The 16,921-nt window shown below is 44.5% G+C and overlaps 1 protein-coding gene across 1 annotated transcript; it reads left to right on the top strand.

Annotated features, from left to right (window-relative positions):
* Nucleotides 1-6,223: 6,223 nt before the first annotated feature.
* Nucleotides 6,224-13,726, top strand: LOC124408647. Its single transcript, XM_046885744.1, has 3 exons — nucleotides 6,224-6,707; nucleotides 12,838-13,160; nucleotides 13,243-13,726. Exons 1-3 carry the CDS (start codon nucleotides 6,538-6,540, stop codon nucleotides 13,686-13,688), a joined length of 939 nt encoding a protein of 312 aa, XP_046741700.1. The 5' UTR covers nucleotides 6,224-6,537; the 3' UTR covers nucleotides 13,689-13,726.
* The last annotated feature ends 3,195 nt before the right edge of the window (nucleotides 13,727-16,921 follow it).

Raw genomic sequence — 16,921 nt, 5'->3', positions numbered from 1 at the left:
GAACATCACCGCGTGTTAATGGGTATGCATGTACATTTATTTTTATGTACCTTTATGTTTCATCTATTAGGTAAGATTTCGAGGTGAACGCTGTGATCCTCTTACTAGTTATCTTCCGCGAAGACACAGCCGTGTAAAGGCCTGCCAGAATCGGCTCCACACCACCGGATCGGGATAGAAGAATAATGAAGAGGAAAATGTGAATGATCGGTAGTAGCTGCCGATGTCTCTCACCTGATCGACGCTTATTTTTAACTGTAACATTCCACTATCCAAAAATAAAGAGTGGAGTTAATGAGAACTTGGTTGATCTGATTATTGTATCTATTGGAAATTAAACTTGAAAAGAATATCATACCTTTTGTAGTACGGTACTGCAGGTGTTTGAGCAGACCATCAACCGAAAATTATTATAGGAAACTTACCTTTTTGAATTAAATTTAACACCTGTATTAAACTGGTGTATAATATTATGTCATGTCTTTTACGTTGGCGCATCCCGTCGCTGATGAGCGCGGGACATGAAGGGCGCGACGATGAAGCGTCATCGTTGTGTACGGAAGAGGATTAAAAATTTCAAACAAGCGGAATCAGCTCGGCAGAGTGGGAGGACTATAAAAAAGCAATTAGGGACAAACATGTATAATCGGGGAGGGATCGTGACTGGTTGTCAGGGACGTGACGAAGAACAGTGGGCTCTAGCCTCCCCCCGACGTGGCCTGCCTTCTCGTGCTCCTCCTCAGCGACGCGATCTCCTCCTCTTCCTTTTCCGCCACCGGCAGTCTAACGGCTTCCCAATTTAACACGCAATAAAGTTTATCCGACGGCACCGTCGCCCGTGGGGATTTTCAGAATTAGCGGCCCATTGACGGGAAACAAAAACGTTATGACAAATTAGGCCACCCGCCCTCACCGACAACCAAGTAAGCGCTGGCAGGGAGAACCCTCGCGAACGACGCCCCGTTGACGTCGCCACCCTCCGCGGGGAGGCTTCACCCTCGTCAGCAGAAAAACGCGCGGAACCTACCCCAACCATAAATATGTTTAGCGGTCGTTAGTCCCCTTCCTCCTGTCTCCTCTCCGCGCCGTTCTTCTCTATCTGCCTCACTCCTTACTCTCATTCTCCCAATCCCCCTGATCAGTCAAAAGCGAGAGGCGATACGACGAGCAGCAACTGTTCGGTTTTCCTTGCTCTTCCATCGTGCTTCTCCTCATCATCCCCCCCTTTCACGCCAACCTGCTAACCTCGCTATCCTCTTTCCTTCCTCCTCGAAGGAAATGAAACGTCTCTCTTGTCATAATCGTCGAGCCCCGAATCTCTGACCCCAGTCCTAACCCAAGTATTACTTACCGCGGTCTGTCTCGAATCCAAATTCCAAGCCCTGCTTTCCCCTAACATCTAAATCTCTCCTACTCATTAGACAAGTATGACATTGTCCCGGTAGTAGATGATCTTCCGAGGGACTAGGTGGAAGCTCGATCCCATTATCTATGTCTTCGTTAGTACAATGCCCACTATTTCTATATGACGATCAGCTCAAATGCGGATAATCGGTATGATTCTCCGATGGTCGGCTCACTGGGAATCAGCGTTTCCCGAAATCTAACCCAGAAACGTCGAGGGTTCGGTTTTACCCCGCTTTCGCAATATTTTGCAAATATTTTTTTGGGAGCCTGTCATCGAGTCGACCCAAATCTTAAAATTGATCCTGTTTTTACTGGCCGAGCATCACTGGCATCAGCCGGTCCCTAATTATACCACCGCAATACTGCGAATGTAACGAATCTTATATTTCGACAATTTATAGTGGACACCATCCGTTCGGGCCCTCCAAATACCTGTTAATCTGATTCGTGATTTTGAAGTTCAACGAATCAATCGAATCCCACGGACGGTTAGAATTTGTCTCACAATTCTCTGCGAGTTGAGGACCGAAGGGGATTCAGTGGAAATTCACCCCAGTGAAGTAACAGAAATGAGCTTATACTCTTTTTGCCACTCAACTTTTGTCTTTTCCCGAGAACCTCGTGTAGAGATCAAAGCATAGCTGCTTCAGTCTTTGAAACACCAATCCGTACCAATGCCCTTATATGATCTATTTTTTTCACTACTGATTCCACTTCATACACGAAAAAATTTGTTTAGAAGTAACGGTCCGAGTCGTAGATTTGATATCTTCTGGGAATAAAATCATGATGTTTTGAATTTGGCGTCTTTCTAGGAAGTTTGCTGTCATGGATGTCCAATTTTTGGTACTTTGTACGACAAAAAAAAAAAAATCATGGCAAGTCTGTAAAGTTAAAGAAGTCATATTTTGGTTCGGTTTCGGAATTATTACGGGTATATAGTCCGAAGCGAGAGATTCTTTTGGAACAAACGGAGAACTGGACCACCCTCATCAAGTTTGGAGTAAAAGTAAACATTGGTCTGTTCAAATACCTACGGAGTTTCTCGTTATTCTCTCATTTCTGTTTATTTTCAGGTCCGTATCCACAGATTTCATTGTATTTGTAAAGAAATGATGAGCGAATGTTGATTTCCAACTCACACTCGAGTGAGCGATGAGCAATTTACTTCCACCTAATTTTGGCAGCCTTGGTCTTCCAAGGCATCAAAGCCTCGTACCAAATCGGGGCACGACTGGCATGGTCCAGTTACTAGAGGACAAACGCACGGCTTTGAGAATAAAGCCCCTCGGAGTTGCCTCGGCCGTTTGTTGTCTCTTCCTCCAATTTCTCATCCTCATTCTCATCCTCATCCTCATCCTCATCCTCATCCACATGTTCGTCCTCGTCGCCGTCTCCTCCACACGCACACGCGCACGCGACACGGGCAAGATAGGACCAAAGGCAGAGGCGTGTGGGTTATTGGCGAACCGGGAGCGTCGCAGGGGTGGCTCTCCGCGATAACAAGACACGGCCGATCACGTGACTCCAATACGGAGTAGCCAGCCATCGGAGCGAAGCCGGGGAACGCCGTTGGGGGGAGAAGAAAAAGAAAGAGGATCAGAGGGATGAGGACGATAGTGTATCAATACACAGGACAGGACACACTTTTCAATTGGGGCGAAATAGTGGTACGCCTGTTGGATACGAGAACTGCTTTTCGGCCCCTGTTTCGCTTCTCCACAAGGGTTAGTATTAATAGCTCAAAGAACGCCAGCTACGCTTCACGACGGAGCCCGAGATGCTCAGTCACTAGGTTAGTAATACCGCATCCTCAAAGGCCCAGTTTTCTTCTATATCATGTCATGCCCGTTTTCGGTCAGTGGATTAGAAAACTTATTTCACTTCATCCATAATTCATTATTTATTCCCCGATTTATCAGTTTCACTAGCTCATCGAGTCTTACGTGAATTTTAATGAGATTTAGCCTTGTGCAAAGCGAATAGAAAAATCAATTGCAAAATTTTCACTGAACAGACAAGAAAACAAACAGCCAGACAAGAAAGCGAGTTGATAAGAATGTAGTAAAAACCGAACTAATTTTGCCAGTTTAATCTCATGAAAAGTAGCGTTTTCATGTATCACGCGAGCCGCCGGAGTCAAAAACATTTATTCTGGTACATGTATTTACATGTACATGAAACATAAATTGATTTCGAATATTTATGTAATGTTCTGCAAATAACGCAACTTTCTAGAGTAGTACCGTGCTATGCGTATAGTCGGCCAGCCATTTTCAATCATCTGGCTGCTCGTGCAAAGCTACTTTTCCATCTAAAAATTTCTCCTAAACTTGGCTGCATGAGATCAAAAATCATTTTGTTTTTTTCACTCTAGAATAATCCATATGATAAAGCTCGTCCAAATTCACACTACACTCAGTGCGGTGCTTTCTTTCAAGAAAAACTGTCTAATCAAATCAAGTATTTGAGATAAGTAACTAAAAATTTTAAATACTCGAATTCTCGATAGATATTGTTCTTTTTGGTTTAACTTTTATATCGGCAAGGTAATTTGACTGTGGACTCATGGTTAAATAATGAGAAAATATTTCATAAAGAAGCTCTTCACCCTTGAATCAGACTGGGTGCGATCAGCCAGCCAGCTTCGTGCCAGGCTCGGCGTTAGCCACGGAGTTGACAAAGAAATGAGTAACCTTTTGAATGGAGAAGCCAATGGTGTTCAAACGAAACATAATGGCACTACAACCAGTTAGTAATAATTGTCATCCGCACTGGATGTGCAAGCGATTCGTTTGAAACGTTAACACACACAAAGCGAACGCATGTATGTTGTGAAAGTAGATCATTTATAGTTATGTGGAAGAGGTCACATAAAACTGCTCCAAATACAGCTGAAACTGAAAATCTTGTTCACGTGTATTCGCAAAGATTAAAATCATCATAACACTCATAGAATAAGTCAAGGCGAGATTTTTTAACGAGGTATGGAATAGTGCACCGATGTACTGGATTATCCAAAACTTTCGATATTCTTTGTCATATTCCATTGAGCACAATTTTAGTATCGATCGAAAATTCGAATATTGCAGGAACTTGATTTTGTGTTGATTGAACTACCCTGTCAGGAGTATCACTGATTCAAACGAAGTTTTCAACTGATAGTTTTCGATAAATCACTTAATAAAAATCTTTAACAGTGCACCTTTGCCTGCAGTTGTGTCATTCAGCTAACAATAGGGTGGGCCACGTACGTAACTCTAAGCGTATCACTCGACGACTTCAGGAACGGGGTCGGAGAGAAGTTAGTAAGAAGTTGGTTGTGTACCAAAGCGATGTAATAGTACTACTGGATGACGCGCGAACAATGTTCGAAAGCGAGTTAGTTGAGGATGGAACTGTTATACCCAGTTGTTTCAAGGCATTATATGGTAGTGCGTTTAATTTTCTGAGAATAGTCACCGAGGCAGGCTCCTGCTCAACTTAGTTGAAACTCATGCATGGCATTTTGTGGCGAGCTTCCTGACACTTGTCGTCAACTTTGCGAAACCCTTTTCTCTCTCTTACCCGAAAACGTCTACGAGGAGTTGACTCGAGACAAGAGGATGAGGAAGGGAATGGGGTTGGGGATGGAGATGGAGATGGAGATGGAGATGGAGATGGGGGCGAGGACCCCTAACCACCACGGGCCGCGATGAAGTCCTCTGGTGGTACGGAGACAAGCAAAACTCACCTAACAAATGATACCGTTTGTAGTCGTCATAGAGCGAGGGAAAGTAAGGCTTGCTACAACGTAACCGCAGCAAAGTTTTCCCGGAAATGATGAGGTCAGAGGTGAAAGCAGCAGCTCAAACTCTTCTAGTCAACGTGACCGGAGCCCTGATCAGCGTGAATCAAGTTGTAACTGCCAGGAAGAGAGCCACTCTTCTCGCTCGATTCTGGTGTTCATTGGAAAAATGTCCCGATTTCTCAAGGCATGAGCTACCGTCAGCCAAATCGACACTACATGTAACTGAATACATGCATCTACGCCTCGGTAAATTCATCCTCTGGAATATCGCCGCCAACGTTTCCAACAGAACACGGTTAGAGTCTCGTAAATCACCGGCATAAAGTTTTGGCGGCATTTAGAGACACGCAGGTCGCCAAGCTCGTCATTTTACGTCCGCTAATTGTTGTCTTGACAAAACAGAGTTATATGAAAAAGTTTGTGTCAAGTTTTTGGTTGATTATGTGGGGAGGATTGTATAATGACTTGAAACACGCGTAACAATTTCAAAATGCATTTTTCAATGTTCACAATAGTTTAACCTACTGTCAAAAGCGGACTACAAAGAAATGTTCTTTGGAGGCAATCATATTTCCAGCATCGCGTGTAGGTGACTATATACTCTAGTAGGGGCAGAACGTATATCGATTCAGTCAGGTGAGATCGAATTCCAAGTTGAAAGTCGATCGGAATAACCCATTTGATGGCTCGAAACGATGGTCAAGGAAATAAAAGTTGTGTAAATAGGGAGAAAGAAGCCCGGGTGGCGGAGATATAACCATAAGCATTGGATATAGCGGTTGCGGGGTGCAGGAAGGGGGTCAGTGAATATAAGGCGAAGCTTGCCGACGCACAGGTGAGTATTTCGGAACGCAAGACGTACACCGCGTGTCGCTACCTCACCAACGCAGAAATTTATGACAGGAGTTGCAGGTCGCGGTGAGGTGCCAGCAGAGCTTCCGAAGCGAGCATGCGATAATATTGCCGTTCGCGAGGGCTGTGAGGGTTGCCGAGGGTTCGACTGCACGCCAGTCCGTGCTCAGACGTGACTCGTGATAGTCGTGATAGCCGATATTTTTTCGTCTTCTTCTGCTTGGTTATTTCCTTGAGCCTGCCATGTGAACGATTATGTTTACCTCGGGCTACACGTAAACGTCAAAAATATTGTTGGAATTGAATTTATAGGATCGCCGTGCTGAATGGTGATAAAGATTATCACTTGACAAATACGACATGGCGCAGAAGGACTTCAAATTTAATACCTAGAAGACTTGACTGAAGACACGGAATTGGCCATGCTGCAAAACGGTTTGAATATCTTATTCAAATCGTAGCACTTCCAGTCTTTCACTTCATGCAAGATGAATTTCAGAAATTTGAAATCTAAACGTCGGGATTTATGGTGTATGGGTATTTCTGCCAACGATGAAGGAGTCCTAGAATCAATCACTCTATTGAAGCAAGATAAACGTGACACGAATTGTTCTCGAAAAAATATGACATTGCGGGAGATTCTTCAATCGTTAACTCGGTGAGCAAAGCAAGAAATATCTTGAACACCATTATTCGTACATTACTGTGCACTTTGTAATAGCAGATCAATTATTCACTTCGTTGTTGAGAGGTTGTGCACTGTATCCAAAGAAAATAAAAAACAGATCAAAACGTCAGCACTTGATGAACCTCAACTTCATTGAAACTTTATATCTGAAATTTGAATGAATTCAGATACTTTTAAATATTTTGTACACGTAAGGGCCAACTATACCCATTTTTGCAGGCTGATCTCTTGGTGATCAGAATTTAGTTGAAGGTGAAATTTTACTTCAAAAGCTTTAGCTGTCATTTTTTTGGCGTGAAATAACATTCAATGCTGCGAAAGAACTTCGAAAATCAGTGTACAGGCGAAAGGAATTTACAAGGGTGTGAACGGCAGCCATTTTGATTTTGGACCTGAGTTCCGATCCTCTAAATTAGTGTTGTAACAAACACTTTTAGTGAAGAAATGATTTTTCAGTCCAATATCTCAAACATAATTTTTCATTCCCAAGAATTGAGCCCTCGAAAATTACTTATACTGCATGGGTTCATGTTTTGTAAGAATAAACAGTTACGGTTGACTCTTCAGGCTTAAACTGCATGGTAAAATTGTCAATAGCAATGACTATGTGTGGCACAACACAATCCACCTTATACCTATATATCGTGCCTGCGTAAAATAACTCAAAACCTTCCCGCCGAAAGGGGAACAAAGAGCGGGCGAATCGATTGGCTCATTTGTTAGATGAGAGGTTAACGGGTCCCTCTTTATACGTGTGTACATAAGTATGACGGCATGACTAGTTGGGTTACACAAAGCCGCGACTTCTGGAATCTCGCGTGGGCCCAGAATCGTGGATTGTTTTCGCATTTTTTTCGTCGGCCAGCCTCTGGTAAATTTATTTTCCAGTCATTTCGACCGCGAGAATTTCAACGAAAGTGTATAAAGTTGATTGGGGAAGAGGGCAGGGGACAAAAAACGTGAAGTGGCGAGGAAGAAGAAAAAAAAACAAGAACGGATAAAAAACGTCCGTCTCGAAGATCGTAACTCGAAAAGACGTTAAAGGTTAACGGGTAGTACACGACCTTGATATTTCGCGATTGATTGGCAGGCAATTACAGATCTGTTGTCGTTTTGCGAAATATCCAATTTTAAATTATACCCCGCCAAGCGTTGACGTTTTCGGCGGAAGCGTCGGGACAAAACACGCCTGGTTGAATTTCGGTTTCGCGCTTCTGCATTATACCTACCTTATACGGCAACGCGGTCTTTCTATTCTCCGGCAGCGCAATGCTGCGGACCTTTTCTGCGGAGGGAAAGGCTATAAAACTGGAGAGGTGCGTCGCAGCTATTGATTCCTCGTGTTTCCTTTCGGAAATTACGCATTTTTTTTCTTTCTTCTTTCTTCTTTCCTTCCTTTCTCCTCTCTTTCCGACTTCGTTCGAGGTCGATAGGTTGCCGGCACAAAGCACTACGCTCTACACACGGCGCGGTAACGCAACGATATACGACCCAACATACGCACGAACAATACATAGTAACACCTATAGTCACGGTAATATTCCAGCAAATAGAGGGTGGGAATCGTGCCCTGAAATGCGCATCGATAACACATGATTTACTGCACATGGTTAATCTTTCGTGATTGAGTTTCGCTGATTGTGAGAACCAAATCCTAAGCTCGCAAGTGCACGCCATCTCGGAACGACTATACCGGGAACTTAATGGGACTCTCGCCGCCTAACGCCAACAGATAGGTAACCGAAGCTACAATTCGGATGTGCAGGAATAGATAATGTAGCTCGGTTGCATATCTGCTGGTGTTGGGTCGTGGGTTTCGCATTGAATTCCCGCTATGATCGTTCCGAGATGGCGTGCACTTGCGAATTGAGCCCAGCGCCTGCAAACAGGCAACCTAAGTTACGTTTTCGATGTCAAGGGATGGAAAATGTAGTTTTGGTTGCCTATCTGCTGGTGCTAAGTGACAAATTTTTCACCCAACTCTCGGTATATTATGTTATGTGCGCAGAAGAAGTGCACTTAATGTGATACTGGCGTGGCAAAACAGTCTTATATTCTTCTGGAATCTGTTTAGCAGTGATTTCTGGTAGTCAAGCTTTTGGGGTTGTTGTTGATGGGGAAGAATGCCCTTCGTCGCCTGCCTCTCTGCCCCGAAATTCCGCGTAAGCTAATTAATCCCTGCGGCTCATAATCTCGGCGTAATCCTGCAGACAGACGAGACGTGCTAACAGGCGCGAATAATTTGAAAGAGATTTAATAATCCCCGACAATTGCAACAATGCCAAAACGTGTCTTCGCCGGTATACAGCGATGAAGGTATTCCGGCGGGCAGGCGTAAAATGTTCTTCCATTTCCATAAAACGACGAGCAAACGGCGAGAAAACTCATCAGATGTAATAAAAAAGAATTTGCCCGCGGCGATAAAACATACGGCGAAACCTCGTCGGATATCGGGGCTGAGGAATATACTCACGGTGTGGCAAAGGCGTGTGCAGGCGTTCGTTCGTTCGTTCGTTCGTTCGTTCGTGTGCTCGCTGACGTGTGGGAACGCGTGAGAGCGCGGGTGCACGCGAGTGTGTGGTGCAGTTGGTCACGCATAGAGGCGGGGGGGCTAAAAAGAAGAGTTGAGAGCGAAGGAAATGAGAAGAATGAAAGCCAAACTCGTTAAGCGGTTCGCGTATTTTATTTTTACGCTTTTTCGCTCTCGGTTAATGTAAACATATTCCTCGAAGAGCCGACTATATACGACGACGTCTCGCACGGACCAGCCCGCGGTCTACTTTGACCAAGAATTAAGGCATTCCAACACATGTGAACGAATTTTTGACCGAATGTGTGCGACCAAACTTTGCACGGATTTTTTTCTTCCCACCCTGTTTCTTTTTTCTTAAAACTCGCTAATAGCTTTCATGAAGCAGCCATATTTGATTGATTAAGACATTGATTAATGAATATATTATGATTTGCACACAATTTTTTGTCATCCTGTTGCCAACAAATTGCTGCAGTACCTATGTGAAATGTGAAATTCTGACTTTTTTTCTAATCCATCTCAACAAATCCGTCAATGTCTGTTCAAGATGACCAATAAACGTGATTTTCTATTCCATTCTTTTAGTTCGTCGGTAATATTTTCCGAAAGCCAACCACCGCGCTAGACGAATTCGTTAGTGAATTCGCCGCCGCGGGGTTACATGCCGAATTTATTCGGCAAGCAGGGGAACGCGGTGCGTAACCGCGATACCCAAATCCGTTTATCTTCGATCGGCAGGTCTACATTACATATTTATCCTGACTGGACCGACACCCCGGTGGTCCAGCGAAACTCTGTGACTCAGACGTCGTCGTCGTCGTCGTCGTGGTCGTCGTCGTCGTCGGCGGCGGCAGCAGCAACGGCTATAGGCGGTTCGGCTCACCGCCCGCGGCAACTAGCTGACAGCTACATAAGAGACGTAACTAATCTATCCCACACCTTGGCAGTGGCCAACCGAAAATATAAAAATTCAGAATAGCTCGCTGAACAAGGATTAAACTCGGTTTCTCCCTGCAGAGGATCGAGGGGCCGGGATCCTCTAGCATACGCGAGCCTTTTCGCGGCAGGTGTTGTTGCATCGAAGCAATACAAAGAAATCAATTGTCATTTATGTTCAACATATCTTGAACATATTTCGAGAATAGGGCGCCTGTGAGAAATCATATAATGACCCGAGTCTTGCTTTTAAGGTAATTGGTTCGCCCCGACATTAGTCATCCGTATAGTTGCAAAGTTGTCAGGGAAATGATTCGGAGGTGAAAATGAGTGTTTCAGCATTTCGTGAATTGACGTTATCCACATTGTAGGTATAGGTAAGCATGTGCATGGAATTACGTAAACTTATGACGGGGAAAATAATCGTGACTGACTGGCGCAACACGGAGGAATCGTGAGGTTCGAAGTTTGTGTTTTGCAAGCAACGTGCTGGTTTGTCAGTCCGGTTGCACGCCACAGGCGCAGTGCGGCATAACATGCATAACAACAGACTTCATAACTGACCTGAAACTTCACTTAAACCCTTCCAAGTTACACCGAGTTGCCGTACCTAAGTGTCTGTACGCTGTACGGACATGTGGGTCTGCTGTGCTTGTTCCTTCCCTTATTAAATTGAAGATCCTGCAATTTAACTACATTGGCAACCAAACATTTTTCTAAACGGTATTCGTGATTACGAACAAAAGAGAACTATGATGACAGACAGTCCAGATCTTCAGCAACTGATTTCATTTTATCGTTTATCCGCGATTGACTTGAGAATGAACAGGTGGAGATTAATAGTTAGTACAGCAGGATAATTATTCTCAACATCCAAGTCCATTGAAGGTCCAATTTTTTAGTTGTCAACTTTACAGCTACCCCAAGAAGACTTCGTTTAGTTGAAGAAGGGAAGACTTATACGTCAATGCAACACCCAAATAATTGAAATTACCCCAACGACCAAGTTTCAGTTAGCGATCATTATAAATAACAGGCTTACAGCATCAACTTTTCTGTAACACTTAAATCCATAATAATCCATTCGTACTGCCAATAGGCAATGTTTCGAAATGCTTAATCCGTTGAACCTATACTTCATTTTACAGAACATGGCGAGGGCCAAGGAAGTCTTGAGCTTAGAACGAACGATCTATAGAATGCCGTAAACCAGATCTTCGAACAACTGTTAGCGAAGTACGCGTAATGTTTGCGGTCAACTCGGTAGGAATAAAGGGAACGAAGGTAGACCCGTAGGAGTTGGTGGGCAGTGATCACTGTGGCTTCGTACAGAGGGAGACAACTTCTTGCGGAGGAGGTCCCGGGCCTCTACATTCGACGGCTGACCCTTGAGGATCCAAGAGACGCGAAAGACCGGTCTCGGTCATCGCCAGCGCGTCACGTCTGCTATCCGCGGCGCAGGCCTTCCCCACCGCTGATTGGACCGGCGCGGAAAACGTCAAGGTAACACGCGGTGAATTTTAAACGAGCCGCCGAACCAAATTCTCACTTCTCCCACACTCTTTTTCACTTCCCTTTATTATATATCTTCTCATTCTCTGGTTAATCGGCCGCGATGTCGAATATATGGGCAGTTAATTGCCGTACAAATAATAATCCTTGTCGACGACTTTGATCTGTTCAAGCCTCGTTGAGCCCAGAATTTATTTTTGCTATGTCTAAAGAAACTGTATTTTTTTTTCAGTATTAAATTATGCAGTACAAATCTTAAGAATTATATCAGGTTTCGCTCTATGGATTTATATGCCGGCAACTCGTTTCGCTGACTCGGCAATCGTACGAGTCGCTTCGAGCCTATAATTAAATGTAGTAAAATTTAATGGTTTCGTAACTCGTGTGTAAACTGATCAGGCCAGATCTTACGGATGCCCTTTGTCCGCAAAGGTTTCTACGTAATAATATATGGGCTGATCATTAGCGTACGTTACAAGAACCTTCGGTCTTATCACAGCTAGGATGCCTTAAATTTTGAACCCCATTGACGACTCCGTGGCTATGATATTTGAGAATGAAAAATCAGATCGCTTGGGAATTGGAGTTCAAACTCACCCGAAGCAACGCCTTGCGTATAACAGACATCAATAATAGCTACCACAGTTGGTATATGTATTTAATCTCGATTGCCAATCTTCTCTGCACAGTCTCGAGTAGCCTGTTATAATATTTCGAAGCTGACCCCAACAGCACTGGCTGAACAAGGCTAGCAGTTTGGATACAATTTTTTAACGTTTCGCAGGTGCGATAAAAATATATACTCCAATTTCTTGCCTCTGGTGAAGAAGACAAAAAAATCTAAAGTCCTCGACAACGAATATCGCGTGGGGTGTAAGCTTTACATATTATATCGATGTCCCATTTTTATTCGCATTTCTTTCCCTCTTGAACCTTCAAACACTTATCGCAGGCAATTTGTCAACCTTGCTTCTGATCTTTTATCTACGTCCGGTATCGGATCAGTGCTTGACCAGGCGAAAAGTCGGCATGTAAATTAGGTAAACCGATCTGTCGCAGGCAGGGAACCTCGACGATTTTATTACTCTCGATAATTACATAGAATTTTTACTTCAATAGCTATCGTAGCGTGACGCAGTGGCTCGACCGTATCAAAGACGACGCGCCGGCGTTTCTTACTATCACCTCGCTACAGCTTCCCGATTCTCCGATACCCTTGATCGACTCTCAGGCGATCTCTCGATGCCACTCTCAAGAGTCGGCCAGAACACTCGACAGCAATAGCTATGACAAGGACGACATCATGGATGAGCTTCTGAGAAACGTTGTCACCGTCAGAGGTCAGACGGAAACTCAGAGATCAAAGCGAAACAAAGGATCGTCATCAAAGTGTGCGAGGGAGTTCACGAATCTCGAGGAATCTACCCGAAGGATAATTGAAGGTCCGTAAATTCTCCTTTCTTTCTGGTTCTTCTCTCCCATACATCCAACCACCTGTATTGTCACTGTTTTGCCTCCAAACAGGGCCTGGTTACCCAAGAGGAAGGTCAAGAAGGTCGACCCGAACATCCAACGGGAACCGACGCGAGGAGTGCGTTTGTTCCAAGGTTTCGAACAATCTACGAATAAATATTCGCAAGAAATCGGAAGTCCGGCGATCGTCTCGAAGCCCGAGTCCGGAGGTGACGCATGTAATAAGGATTGCGATGAGATACCACGGCCAGGAGGAACGCGAGGATGGAAGGTCCGCAGCGAAGCCCAAAGATCTCGCGACGGACAAGAAGGACCAATCTGAGGCTGTAGCGCAGGAGGGTCGCGGCTGCTGCCCCGGGGTTAGCGTCGCTCTGGACTTCACTCTGAATTGTTCAAGCCTCCATTTGACATCTCGAGACGTGCCTGTGAAGCCGAGCAGGAACAGGGGCTCCTTGACACACCTGGATCAAACCGAGGAAAATGCGGGGCGTGATTGACCCGCGAATTTACTTGTTCGATTTTGATCTCGTTACGTGAATGACAAACATTGAGATCAGAGAGAGAAATAGCAGCTAGAAACCAATTAGTAGTTCATCAGCGTAGTTCTTGCAATTGCTAGAAAGTCTTTGGGTATTCGACACGCAAATTACCTCCTGTTTTTGATTGTTCATTATTTTCAGGTTTGTTTCAATACAAGCCGATCAAGCGACTGTGCAGAAGCAAAGATCAAGCCTCTGCACGGAACAAGATTCACGAATCAGCACAGCTGGATGGATGTTTTCAGAGGCAGAGTCGAGTGGCTATTTTTTAAGTCGAAAACGAGCGTGTATATCAAGCGTTATTGTAATATCTGATATAAATATATTATCCAAGGTTCCTTGGCTCGTGTTATTGTAGTTATTAGTTGAAGAGAAATTCTATCTACTTGTTATTATAGTATCGAGTTACTGAACGGTAATATTCCGTACAATTCACATGAAAAAACCAGTTGAATCTGCGTAGTGAGATTGCGTTATAAAATTTAGAGTAGGAACTTTTCGGCTATCAGGTTTCCCGTGGCATTATCCTTTCATCGTTTCCTTTGTCTTTGACACCTAATCGCCGCACGTTCCCAGGCACATCCGCGATGATCAACGAGAACTCCGAAGAGATTATAAAAAGGTCGACGATACTGAGTGCAGCAGGCGAAGCGTCGGAGGTTGTTATTGTTATCGAATGTTTCACAACACGATCGTCCTGGAGTAAATAGTCGTTAATCGAATAAAAGAAAACCGGCAGGGTCAGGTCCGGCGTATCGCGGCACGGTATTCGCGGTGGCTGCAGAACCTCGGCGTGCATGGCTGTGAGAAAAAGAGAAAAAGAGAAAGAAGAAGGAGAAGGAGAAGAAGAAGAAGAAGAAGAAGAAGAAGAAGAAGAAGAAGAAGAAGATGGAGAAGGAGATGGAGAAGAGTAGAAGTAGCGGAGAGGCTTGCGCGGAGAACGGCCATGAACCATTTTCGCCCTTAGAGCAGCAGCAGCAGCGCCGCGAGCTCGGGCAAGCACCGTACAGCACAGACAGAATAAAAATAAGTCGAAAACCAGCGAGAGTGTGCGTTCCCGAACTCCCAGCTTGCGCGCCGGTGAACGGATTTCGCGGGCCCAACCGGACCCCGGGAGAGCGTCATCTCTCTCACCTCAGCTTCGTGTGTCGTGTGTGTGAGCTGCCGCGGTGCGGACGCCTTATTTTCACAATTTATTAAAGGACTTAATTAATCGAGCAGGACCGGTGCCGATCCATATTACACGCTCGGTATGCGGGTACGCCTACACGCGCATGCGTGCGGGCTATACGACAGCGTGCGCATTGTGAAAACTGGTTCGTTAGGGTCCCGCGAGTTGTTCAATCTGGTTGATAGGGCCTAACAATTATAGGTATGTATACAGGGCGGGTCTCACCGAACCTCGTAATCAGGTGGGACTTGGCTCTCGGCAGCTACCAGCACCTTCAAATTCATACGTGTTCTGACCACTTTCGAGACGTTATATACTGAAAATGAATGCTAGATATGGACCAATCTTAATGCACTTACTGTGGTTTGTCTCCCAAGTACGCAGTCTGAAGTGGCAGATTTTTTAAAGACGTTTAAAGCGATAGGCATTTCCGAAAATTAGAACGTGAGTCTTTATACCTACATGTAGTGAAAATCTGCAACAGTTGCCGAATGAGGAAACTGAAGCTAACAATCGGGATGAAATCTTTTTCGCCTCTGTTGCTGCAGCCCAATTTTCCTAGAATGATAAAAATCGAGTATGAGTGACGTGGCCTGAGACTAAAGTTGGGAGAAAATTAGGAACAATCAAGGTTCAATTGTGCCCCAATTTGACAGGAACCAGTCGAGTGATGGAAACTGCTTTGCCTAGGTGGAAGCGCTGCTCGAATATCGGCTCGAGTTACATCGTGGGCCTCTCATTCTCTCTAGTCTCTGTTCTTCGTGATTTCCTCTCTCTTTCTTTCTCTCTCTCTCTCTCATATTTCGTGTAACGGTGGCAGGCTACGTTCTATCGCCACCGGTGTGTCTGCGTTGGGCCCGATCACATGACGTCACGTTACGGAACTGCGCATGCGTGCATTATACAAACACGTGATTCTTTATTTCCAAGAATAATTTCACTATACATGAAACTCGCGAGGAATTCACTGGCATTCTTCCCACAGCACGAAATCGTCGTATCTCGTTAGTGGAGCATATCATTATTTCTGGCATAGGGATCCTTCGGCGCTGGCGTTCCCGCAAATATATTTGCTGAATTGATCAGATCGCGGAACCTCACGGACTCTGCGGGTTTACTAACCCGTAGAAATCGACACTGCCGATAACTTTTATGCCATCTTTCTTTTATCATCACGAAGCCAGATTCCATGCTAAGGCTTGGCAAAGGAGAGATCGAGCGTCTATCAAAAGGGTCGAAGATCCGTGAGATGTGATGCTTGAATTTCATTATTTGTCTCTGCTTAACGATTTAAACGAATTTGTCCAGATCAGGATCACGTCGAAGCAGTCGACATTATAGAACTCGATTTTATGAACCGTTGGACTAGACTCTTCTAGTGGATCGACGTCAGTGGCGTAACTCTGAGGTGCTTAGATATTTAGAAAAATGTTGAACGATTCTCGATACTTTACGGAACCAGAGGAACAAAAAGTTTCTTTCCTGCCACAGTTGAACGACGGTGACTACGGAGATAATTGTGTACGCAAGTAGGAAAGGGATCCCGTAAACAGAGTGGTCAGAGAAAAGTTACCTCGACGGGAACAAACGACGTTTTAGGCGGCCAATAAAGCAATCGTTAATCTTTGTCAGACGCCGAGTGCTTGGGAGCTGCTGGTGATTCAACGAGATGTCGATTCAGACTCAAAGATTCATCGACTCAGCGGCTCGTTGACTCGCTGTCGCTTCCTTGCATACGGGTTTCTGATAATCCGATTACGATCCATGCGACGATACCGCGTGAAAGTAGGGGAAAGTTTAGTACCTGTATAATTCAAAGTTTTCAACATTTTGATATGAAATTGGTATCATCTGGAAGAGCAGTCTTTCCATAAAAAAAACGTACTTCCACTTATTTCCAGTTGTTCGAACATTTTGATGTTTTGTGAAAAAGACGAACAACCTTAAAAAACGATAAAAAAAAAAAAAAGATTAGTGTATATGGGAATAACGTTCCAAGGTACAAGAGGGGACAATTTAT

The sequence above is a fragment of the Diprion similis genome, chromosome 8 (assembly GCF_021155765.1).
Source record: "Diprion similis isolate iyDipSimi1 chromosome 8, iyDipSimi1.1, whole genome shotgun sequence".
NCBI lineage: Eukaryota > Metazoa > Arthropoda > Insecta > Hymenoptera > Diprionidae > Diprion > Diprion similis.
The sequence above is the reverse complement of the archived record's forward strand: the minus strand, read 5'-3'. Positions and strand labels throughout refer to the sequence as shown.